General features: G+C 36.2%; 1 protein-coding gene across 1 annotated transcript; it reads left to right on the top strand.

The window, feature by feature from the left end:
- The first annotated feature begins 509 nt into the window (after positions 1-509).
- On the top strand, positions 510-2,374 carry LOC111889765 (uncharacterized). The gene is made up of 3 exons (XM_023885920.1): positions 510-1,149; positions 1,320-2,037; positions 2,158-2,374. The coding sequence occupies exons 1-3, from the start codon at positions 510-512 to the stop codon at positions 2,372-2,374; spliced, it is 1,575 nt and encodes a 524-aa protein (XP_023741688.1).
- Positions 2,375-11,390: the final 9,016 nt, after the last annotated feature.

Raw genomic sequence — 11,390 nt, 5'->3', positions numbered from 1 at the left:
GATAATAATACTAGGTTTCATCAACGGAAAAGACGATTATTGGAAGCAAAGCGCTACCTGAATTACGAGTCATCACTTTAACAAGTCAGTGTATAGTTACTTTCATTTTACACATTGACATGAAGTATTTAAGATAAATTACATGCTAAATATGTCCATTGACCTTCTTGCTGAATCTGGCCCTGTGCATGACGATTTATTAAAGAATAGGAATTATGCATACCAAAAAATCATGGAGGTTGAATCTAGACGCATTGAGGATCATAGACAGAAATCCCGAATCCATTGGGCGTTAGAAGGTGATGAGAACAACAAATTTTTTCATGGGGTAATAAACAAGCACCACAGGTCACAGAGAATAAATGGTCTTAAGGAGAATGGTTTCTGGATCAATGACCCGAATTCGATCAAGCAAATTGCAATTAGTCGTTTTTTCGAGGTGTTTCGTTGAGCCAATCCGTGATAGGCCAAGATTCAGCAGTTCTTTGTTCAAAAAACTGCCCCATAACATGGCTGTCTTTCTTGAGGCCCCCATCTCTCTAGATGAAATTAAAGCAGCAATATGGGCATGTGGTTCAGATAGAGCTCCTGGACCTAACGGGTTCTCGTCTACTTTGCTAAAAAAGCATTGGGATGTGATTGGAAACGACTTCTACTTTGTAGTAAAATATTTTGAAGCCACGGGAGTCATCGACAAGGGCTGTAATGCATCCTTCATCACCCTCATACCAAAAGTCCAGGACCCCATATCGATGTGTGATTTCAGGCCCATTAGTTTAATCGGGTGTCTATATAAAACCGTTTCAAAGATCCTTGCGGAAAGACTTAAGAAGGTGATTCATTTGGTGGTTAGCCCAGTACAGATGGCTTTTATCAAGAGCAGATACATCCTGGACGGAACTCTAATCCTAAATGAAGTTATCGCTTGGCTAAAAAAGAATACGAAGGTAGCTTTTGCATTTAAAGTCGACTTCGAGAAAGCTTTCGACTGCCTCAGCTGGGAATATCTTGATTCGATTTTGCAGCAGATGGAATTTGAGGACAAGTGGCGGTCATGGATCCACGGTTGCCTATCTTCTACTAGAATTTCGGTTCTAATAAATGGGTCTGCTACTTCTGAATTTTGTATGGAGCGTGGTATCAGGCAAGGTGACCCACTCTTACCATTCCTTTTCATCATCGCTGCTGAAGGGCTAAATATCGCCTTGGAGATGGCAAAACAATCTAGAGCCTTGTATCCAACTGCCTCGCCAAGGTCCATCCATTTCTCATCTCCAAAAGTAAGTTATTTGGCATTGGTGTCCCAAATTGTGAATTAGAATTATTGGCCCGTTATAGTAATTGCTCCATTGGATCCTTTCCCTTCATATACCTTGGTCTGCCGGTTGGTGCTTCTATGGCTAGAGTGACATACTGGAACCCTATAATAGAGAAATTTCAAGCGAGATTATCAAAATGGAAGGCCACCAATCTATCTTTTGGTGGGCGCTTAACACTGTGTAAAGTTGTGTTGACTAGTCTTAGCACCTTTTATTTCTCTATATATAAAGCCCCGGTTAAAGTTATAAAAACTCTCGAGAAGATTAGGATGCGGTTCTTTTGGGGGGGAGATGCAACCTCCAAGAAAATGGCTTGGATATCTTGGGACAAAATCCTGGCTGATAAAGATAGAGGTGGGCTTGGAATTGGCAGTTTAAAGGCCCAAAATTTAGCTCTGTTGGGCAAATGGTGGTGGAGATTCATGAACTATCCTGAGAATACGTGGGCGGAGGTGATAAAATCTATTTATGGAGATGATGGGGGTTTCGACAGGCCATCAGTTGCGAAGAAGAAAAGTGGCTGCTGGGGCACCATTGCAAATATTCCAAAAGTTCTAGAAAAGGATAGTGTATCTTTTTCAAATCATTTTCATCGGTCTCTGAATCCCAATGGGGTTCTCAAATGGTCTTGGTCACTCGAACCTTCTGGGGTATATTCGGTTGGGTCTCTAAGATGTTACATTGACAAACTCTCTCTTCCAGCTAGCGATGGCATATGGTCCTGGAACCCGCTGACCCCATGAAAATTAAACATCCTTGCTTGGCGTATCTGTCACAGTAAACTCCCCACTATGGTTAATTTATCAAAAATCGGTATATGTTCGTCAAATTTATGCAGGATCTGCCATGGAGCTCCGGAATCTAAACAACATATTTTTTTAGAGTGTCCGGTTTCGAGGGAGGTTTGGCAGCTTATCTGCAAATGGTGGCGGTTGTTGGGTTATCCTCTTGTTTCAACCCGTGACTTGCTACAATGTAAAGGGAATATAACAGGGCATCAAAGGCTAGCATGGATTCATGAAGCTATAATGCTAACTTTTATCTGGGTGATCTAGAGATATCAGAATGTAAGGGCTCACTCACATGCTCCAATTTCAAAATCGCAACCGGTGCTGGCTTATGAGGTGAAATCACTCTCGATCTTTTGGATCAATGCTAGAAAGAGGAAAGGTCAGATTATGAGGTGGTCTGAATGGTATAGTGATCCGATTCTAGAATGCTATAGCGGGCTATAAATTTTGGTTTTGCTTTTTTGTTTTGTTTTGTTTCTGTGTTGGTTTCTTGTTCTTCCTCTTGTATTGTACTTCTAGCCTCTGGCTAGCTTTTTATTAAATATCAGCCTGCCGTTCAAAAAAAGGCCATGTTTGACCTCTTGGCTTAATCAAGAAATATGTGACAATTTATGTTAGGGGCAATTATGGATTTTTTTTATTTAGTTGTTTTTCTTCTAGTTTTATATTTTGAGTCAAATACGTTTTGTTTTTATGTAAATATTGGACCTAGGTATTATTAAAATTCAATCAGAAACAAGTTTTTAGTTAGTAATTGCATAGCCTCCAAGCAAGTTTAGTTTTGCCATGTTTTCGCAGTTTTTTTTTCTTATCACCCGTTGGTTCCAATTTCTTTGTTTTTCATGGGAGCTTAAGGTGTAGGTAAATAAATCAGCTCCTGTGATTATATCACTTAGTATTTAAGCAGCCACTCAACTCTCGTTTTATACACAGTTAAGGTTTTCTCAATTCTGTTAGAATAAATACAAGTCACTTCATACATGACCTCCATCAATAGCCTTACTCAATAAAATTTAACTAAATAGAAAACACAATTATCTGTTATCAAGTTATAAATAAAGTTTCAACGAGACACTAATCCTAAATGAGCATGTAAACATCCTTTTACTTTTTAATTCTCATAATCAATAAATAATTTTTGAGCTTTCCACTATAAAACTTAGTTCCTTCCTTGTTTTAAATATATATTTTAAAAAAGAAACAGTTACTACAAATATGCACTAAAAATGCCAATATAAACTAAAACTTCCTATTGGAAGATCATCATCATTATGTCGTAACACATTTATTCTTTAGAACTTCAGCATAACTAAAATTATTAAGAAATTGAGTCATGTAAGAACAGGAACTAATGTCTACAGATTGGCAACTTTAGGTCTATCACTACCTTTCTTGAAATTCTCATCCATCGGTGTCAGGTGTTGCCCTTGTCTGTTCAGAATCATAGTTGTCCAGCTCCATAAAACCTCTTTGTTTGCTGCCATACAACAATCTGTTTTAGTTTACAACAAAAATTTTGCATAAAGGGAATTAGAAATCAGAAATCGTCATCAATCACGCTTCCTCCAGCAGGTGGAGCCTAACCGAAACTTGGATCAAAGTTGATACCCCACCACCTGTTCTACCAACAACACTGATCTTCTCACAGGATCAACATGGAAGAACCCATGAGATAGAATTTTTTTCAAATAGGATTCAACAGCATACCTACTTAGCATATTGGAAAAAACTAAAAAGTAAAAAGAAAATACCATACTTACTTTACGATTTAAACATATGAATCAAACTATTGAGTGAAAAGGGATGAGGAAGAGTCCAAAGATCTAAGGGCCTAAGATAGAGTATACAAAATTTGTGTCCAACATTCTTGAGAATACTGGTGTTCAGTATCATTAAAAAGATTAGACAATTTGAGTAATAAAAATTAATATCATAACAAAACAAAGTCAAAGAAACCTGTTGCATGAAGGACCCATTATGCAGTTGACAAAATTTAGGATACTTTTTCCACAATACATGTGATCATAAATTTTGTACCATTATTAATATACATACCATTTTCAGAATTATTTGGAAAAAAAGAAACACAACATAGTCAAATACGATCATATTGATTGATAATCAATCAATGAAGCGTCTTTAAGGGAAATGAAGTAATGAACATTCAATTTTCATTGATCAAACATTCAACTTTCATTTATTCAATTAAAATGAAGAAAAGAAAGGTCATCAATGAAATAATCAGAGAGACACCTCAGCAGCCAGATAACAAATAGATCCACCAGGGACATTCCACCCAAATATCCGTCACTTGATCTGATTTGCATTCCTTTATGTAAAAGATCTAGTGAAGAGGCAATTTTAGGTCTAAAATCTAAAAAATATATAGAAAATATATATTAATTAAATGCAGAAAGATGAATAAAAGTTAAAAAAATAAAAATTCAGAGTGGGGTCCTTAAAATATGATGATCAGCAAGGTGGTTGACATAAGCTTCTAGTCTTTTCATATCGAATGGAGATTTGTTAATGGCATCATATATCCCATGTGAAATTGTTGTTGATGAGGGGTCTACATCATGGAAGCTAGGTTTTAGATCAATGAAGACTATGGCTTCCTAAAGAATTTTTCCTTTCTCAATTTTTCTGTCGCACATTACAAAGAATCTTTTTTTTGAACAACAAATGTACACTAAAGTAATAATGAATCATACAAAGCTTTGAAAATTATTAAACAATCTGGTAAGACGTTATAACAATGAAAAGTAAGTGACCCATTTTATTAAATCGTTATTATAAGGATCGACTGATGTTGCATGTTTCGTGTATTCAACAAAAATGCCATCAATATCTGTTTCAGAAGCATAATCAAATCATTATTAAAAGGATCTATTGATGTTGCATATTACTAAACATAATTTGAAACAAATTCGTTTTCCAAGCCACAATTAATATCTAACAATTGATGTACCTAAGGTTTAGCGCTACATGCTAATTGTTAATGATAGTGATGTGAGGTGATAGATCTTCAACAAGTAGAACATTAGCCAATTTTGAGTTTTAGTGAGCTGAAGGAGGCAACCATATAGTTCGTAAGTAACTAAAACAGTAACAAAAAAACATTAATTTTCACCTAAAAAAAACATGAATTTTCATAAATGTTAAAATGCTAATCAGAAACTACTTACATTTATTGACAGAATAATGCATGGTGAAACATCAGTTAGATTCGAATCAAAAAAGCAACTGGAAGTTTCCCTTATTTAAGTTAGAATTCGTGGGATCAAAATTTGACTGAAGCATTTCATAAAACGGCTGTTATGCCTTTAAAAAAACACCAAAATCACTACTACTTTCGGTATTTATTTCTGATGAATTCACGAAACTTTTATTTTTAATTTTCAATTGAGAAGGATTTTAGGTTATTTGAAGAATAATAATGAGAGAGAGAGAGAGAGAGAGAGAGAGAGAGAGAGAGAGAGAGAGAGAGAGAGAGAGAGAGAGAGGCAAAAAAGTCTTATATGGATAATGGGGGTTTTACGTATTTATGAGAATGGTGTTAATTCATCTTCCATTTAAATAACTCGCATGATCTGAACCATAAGGAGGTAAAGAAACTCAGTTGATCGGAAAGAAGGAGATTAATGAGGAGGTTTATTGTGAAGATGCTTCTCTTCCCATTTAACTCCTTTCTAATTCCACTACAAGTAGCTATAAAACAATACTGTTGAGTTTGTCTCTCTGAGTAATCTCTCTTGATTGATACAGAAAATGTACATGATATTTATACAGATAAAATGAAAATATAGCTTGATCGTGCGACGACGCGTTGTTTTCTGGATGTCCAACTAATAATGTTGGAACCATGAAAGATTGCATATTCGTATTGATATCGACTGTCCTCGTGGCTTGAAATCCAACTGTCATCCGAGTAGGCAAAAAGAGAGTAAGCTTTGGTTGTGAGAAATGGAGACAATAACGCAATGTTCCTCTTAGATAGCGAAAGATAAGTTCTTTAGCTTGCCAATGTTGAATAGTGGGGGAGTGCATGAATTGACATACTCGATTGATGTGACATCCCTAAATTTCACGGTCAGAAAAGAACGATTTGTGTATGCTTTGTTTTATAAAATCAGAGTAATCATTTGATTAAAAGAGTTGCGGAATTTGTTCCCAAAACAAAATGTGTGAAGAATTTATCAAAGCATTTCTATAAAGAAATGTACTTTCATTAAATAACAAAATCTCGGGATGTCATGTTCCGATACAAACCAAAAGCATAAACAGTATAAAATAGACCTTACAACCGTCATTTATAACTACTAATGTATAATCCAAAATCTCTCGTCAAGTCCACCAACTTATACTCTTGTGCCATTACCTGTAATGCAAAGAAAACTGAGTGGGTCAGGCTTAGGAGCATGGTGAGCATATAGCGTTTTCAACCCACAATAATATAATTATTATATTTAATAATCAAACAATCAACCCAATTACCCATCCCCATCATCTTCTTTATTTCTTAAAGTTTTACCCTAAGAATCGACTATCTTTTGTTCATTCGTTCCTAAGGATTGACCTAAGGAATCGACACAAAGTCCATTGCTACCATGGTTTCTACAATGAGCACTATGTCACATAGTCGTCAGGGTTTATACAATAGGCACTACGTCTCATAGTTGCCAGGGTTTATACAATAGGCACTACGTCGCATAGTCACCAGGGTTTACACAATAGGCGCTACGTCTCATAGTCACCAGGGTTTATACAATAGGCACTACGTCACATAGTCACCAGAGTTAACACAATAGGCACTACGTCTCATAGTCACCAGGGTTTATACAATAGATAATACGTCTCATAGTCACCAGGGTTTATACAATAGGTACTGCGTCTCATAGTCATCAAATATTTCATCTACCCATGTTCTACCCAACATATTTGTAGATATAAAATACATATACGGTTTAAATCATTAAAAACATGTATAAGAAATCCATTCCACACCCATCTCTAATAAACAAACAATATATAACACATAGCACGTATTTCATATCAAATACCTCATATTTATGTGTTAGAAAAAAGTAACTACACACTCACTTGATAAGACGATTATCGGACAACACATCGTCTCCTAAAAAAATCATTTCCGATGAAACGGGGATGCTGCCTTGAAAACCGGGTTTCTCGCAGGCGGAGTTTCGGCTCGGGAACTCTGCTTCTCGGGATCTTCGGGGCTTTGGGACTTGCTTCAGGTCTCGAGATGATACCGGGGCTTCGGGGGTATAATTTGCACGTAAAACGATGAAATACGGGAGAGAGAGAGAGAGAAGAAATGGGCAACCGAATTCGGCTGCCCAAATGATCTATTTATAGGGTTGGAGTCTGGCCGCGAACGCACTGCATTCCCCAAACGAACGCAGGCCGTTACACGAATATGGTGCGTTCCCTCGATGAACGCAGGGCGTTCCCCGAACGCGGTGCGTTCCCTCAACGAACGCAGGGCGTTCCCACATGCATCATTGCTTACAAACTTTGGACTCGACGGGTGACAGGACTGGCTCTGATGCTCCGAACGCGGTGGGTTCCCTGAAGGAACGCATGGCGTTCCCCTTCAGCCAGCGTCGAAGTTTGTGCTTTAATCTTTGAAATCCCATAACTTTCTCGTGCGATCTCCGTTTTCGACGTTCTTTATATCCACACGTAGGTGAGATTATGCTCTACAACTATCGTTTAGACTTCGTCGGCAAATTTTTTATTATATTACTTTTAACAGTCCGGGACTGGAAAAGTCCGTTAAAAATCCATAACTACTTTATCCGACGTCCGTTTTCAACTGTCTTTCTTCCATTGCACTACTATCGACGAGATCTTCGATTCTCATTTAGATTTTTTCGAGTAAAAATCGCTCGATCTCATAATCGAACTTTGGACTGCATACCGCTAAGCTGAAACTTAGAAAAATCATAACTTCCTCATACGAAGTCAGATTTGGATGTTCGTTGTATGCACACTCTCGTTTTAATGTATTCTACGACTTTCGTTTACATCACTAGGGCCAGATATCGCTCCATCGTAAATTTTCACACCCCAAAAGAATGAACGGCAGAAACGTTCTGGGGCGGAGGACGTTATTTAATGTATCACAACAATGTAAAGTAGTAAACAAGCAACAACATCATCCATTGCATTAATAGTATAATTTTAATTACAAGTGTGTTCTTTCATAATATACAACAATAACATGAATAATCAAAAAATAAGACGAGTCTGGACTGCTTCGTCTTCACAAAACCTGGTCGTCGTACCTGTCTATTTGTGACCTGAGAATACAAGTTATTTTGAAAGCGAGTATCAGCCAAAAAGCTGGTGAATTCGTAAGTATTAATGTGTCATTGATTTGTAAAACTTGTAATGAAAGTCTTGACATTAATTTGAAAGAAAGTTCGTATAAGTATGTAAATGTTTGTAAGTAATGGAAAGCGTTTGAATAGCCCTAGAAATTGCTATGATCCCTATAAAAGAAGTCTTCTACCAAGACCCTACTATTTTGAAAGTAGTCTTCTACCATGACCCTACTGTTTTGAAAGTAGTCTTCTACCAAGACCCTACTGTTTTGAAAGTAAGCATCTCTGTAAATGTGATGGTTTTTCCCTGTTTAACTATTAGTATAAAACTATAGTATACCTCATCGTTTATGTGTATGAGTCATAATATAAAGGTAATAAGGAAAATAGTTATCTATATCAAATATATCCTACCTCATCGATCATGTGAATGTGTCACAAAGTAAAGGAAGAAATAACATAATAACCTAAGTATTATCCTTTTGTACTAGGATAACCAACAGTGTTAACTTAAGACATCCGTAGATGTACATTTACCTCTGTTGCTAAAAGCTAGGTGTAGGAATGGTTAGTACCTTAAAGTATACCTGTAATGGTATCAACCGAAGACATCCGTAGATGTGCATTTACCTATGTAGCTAACAATGGTGATAGGAATGGTTAGTCCCACAAAGTATCCTTTGGTACTAGGATATAAAGTCCAATCTTTCTCGTCAATTATGTGATTGCATCACAAGATAAAGGTAAGAAGGAGAACTATATAACAGTATCTACACATATAATATGTAATAGTAACTCATCATATATTATCTATTTAAACATACTCATCTAAGCGTATCTATGTAACGTGTTCATGTAAGCGTAACTATGTAAACGTATTCATGTAAGCGCATCTATGTAAACGTACTCATGTAACATGTAATGTACTAGTATAGACTCATGAATGAACTGACTCCTGTGTGATTCCCTATACTTGGAATGGTAAGTGGTATCTCCTAACTATACCTATAATAGTTACTAACCATGTACGTGTATAACCTGAAGTATGCCTTTGCTACCCAAAGGTACTGAACTAACTGAGGAAAACTTTTATGTCTTTATATGTATACATGATATATAACTGATAGTTAAACGAACTTCGGACGGATACCCGATACCCTACCAGACCACATCCCAACAGGGAAAAGGAAATAAAGCGGGTTATCCTTCCTAAGTCTTTTAAACATTATTTAGATGACTATACATATACAGGCATGCAATTAACAATATAAAAACATATAAGGAGTTTTATAAAACCTTTGAAAAAGATTAATACATAAGAAAAGATCGACTTGATGTCAGTTTATAAAACGGTTTGGAAGTATTTGTTTGACAAAAACAGTTTAAGTATAAAGGAAACCTTTGCTTGAAATACAATGTAACAGGGTTTGAAATGAACATGCAGTGTTTAATAAACAGTTTAATAAAGTGTTTTAAACACCTAAAAACGTTTAAGATAAACCTTCGAAGAAATTTGATTGGTAAAATAGTTACGAAAAGTAAAGCCATTTGCATGTTAATTATTAATCACATGTGATTGATATAATAACTAAACATGATTCAACTTGTATTCCCCACCATAAAGCATTTATAAACATTTAAAAACATTTAAAAGGTTAATTCAAGGGGTATGAACTCACCTGTAGTTGGTGGTTTGGATGAACTGAAGATGTAGGATTGCTAGGTGTCAAGTGAAGACTTGAACACACTCAATGATCCTAGTTAACATATAATATCACATATTGATGTGTTTTGAGCATTCTAACACTTCCTAAGTGTACATGCAACCCTAATAACCTTGGATCTATGTTTGTCTAATTATCATGCAAAGTTGAATTCCAAGGTTATATTCCTATCTAGCATACATGGGGAACAATTTTTAACTTGAATGAAAGATAGAATAACTTACCTTGTTGTTGCTTATGTTCCTTGAAACATTGTGAGCCTAGCACCCCAAGTGTGATGCCTCAAATGCTTCACACAACACCAAATGCTCTTGGAAAGACATTTGAGAGAATACACACTTCTTAAAATCGGCCTAGCCCTCTTGTTTCATATGTGTGTCATATGTGTAGCCATATGTGTAACCGATTTTGGTGGAGTATGAGACTCTTATATAGTGTTGACACATCTAGGGTTACACCATGTAAACCCTAATGTGTCATGACTCTTCATTTCCACGACCCATGGGTTTGTAACTCCCATGGAGCATCCTATGGGTGGAACCCAACTTGATAATCCGTGGAGCCTCTTAGCCCACTATACAAGATATGGATGATTTACATAATCAACCCATATATTTAATAAGTTATCTTTTGATCATTTAATTAATTCTAAATTAATTCTTGACCAAACTAATTAAATAATATTATTAATATATTAGAACTTATAATATATTAATAATCTCCAAGTGTTATTTCTCATTCAGTCTATCCAATTGCATGGTGCCATGCAACCTAAATGGACCATGCCGGGTCGGGTCAAGTACTTACCATAAATAGTTATGGACTTAGACACCTTATCCAACAGGCTCCCACTTGGATAAGTCTAATAATTATAACTCTATTACTTTAGGAACCGACCGACAATTGTAGCTATTTCAAGGTCTCTCGGAACTGAGAAGATGATGATACGCCATTTAAGATAAGTGATCATATAATCCTTTGTTCTACATATCAGCCGGACAAATACATGGAACAATGACTTATTTATTGTCTAGTAGTTTGTTTCCCGATTTCTGATTTGTTTGACAAAGAACGTAATTGAACACATCAACTTCGTTCTGACCGGGCCCGGTACATAGGTCAAAACAAAATCATCAAGGGGCCCAAATATCAGCTTTTAATCCAAGAAGGAACAGATAAACTTCAACTCATATGTTTGTTCTACCA

This window comes from Lactuca sativa, chromosome 9 (genome assembly GCF_002870075.4).
Source record: "Lactuca sativa cultivar Salinas chromosome 9, Lsat_Salinas_v11, whole genome shotgun sequence".
In the NCBI taxonomy this organism is placed as follows: Eukaryota; Viridiplantae; Streptophyta; class Magnoliopsida; order Asterales; family Asteraceae; genus Lactuca; species Lactuca sativa.
Note: the sequence above shows the minus strand (reverse complement) of the source record. Positions and strands in the feature narration are given on the sequence as shown.

Excerpts from the sequence above, each read along its gene's own strand:
- LOC111889765 (XM_023885920.1), top strand. The coding sequence starts at position 510 with ATGGCTGTCTTTCTTGAGGCCCCCATCTCTCTAGATGAAATTAAAGCA. Across the intron at positions 1,150-1,319 it reads GGAGCGTGGTATCAGGCAAG|AATTATTGGCCCGTTATAGT; the intron begins GTGACCCACTCT and ends ATTGTGAATTAG. Across the intron at positions 2,038-2,157 it reads CCAGCTAGCGATGGCATATG|GATCTGCCATGGAGCTCCGG; the intron begins GTCCTGGAACCC and ends AAATTTATGCAG.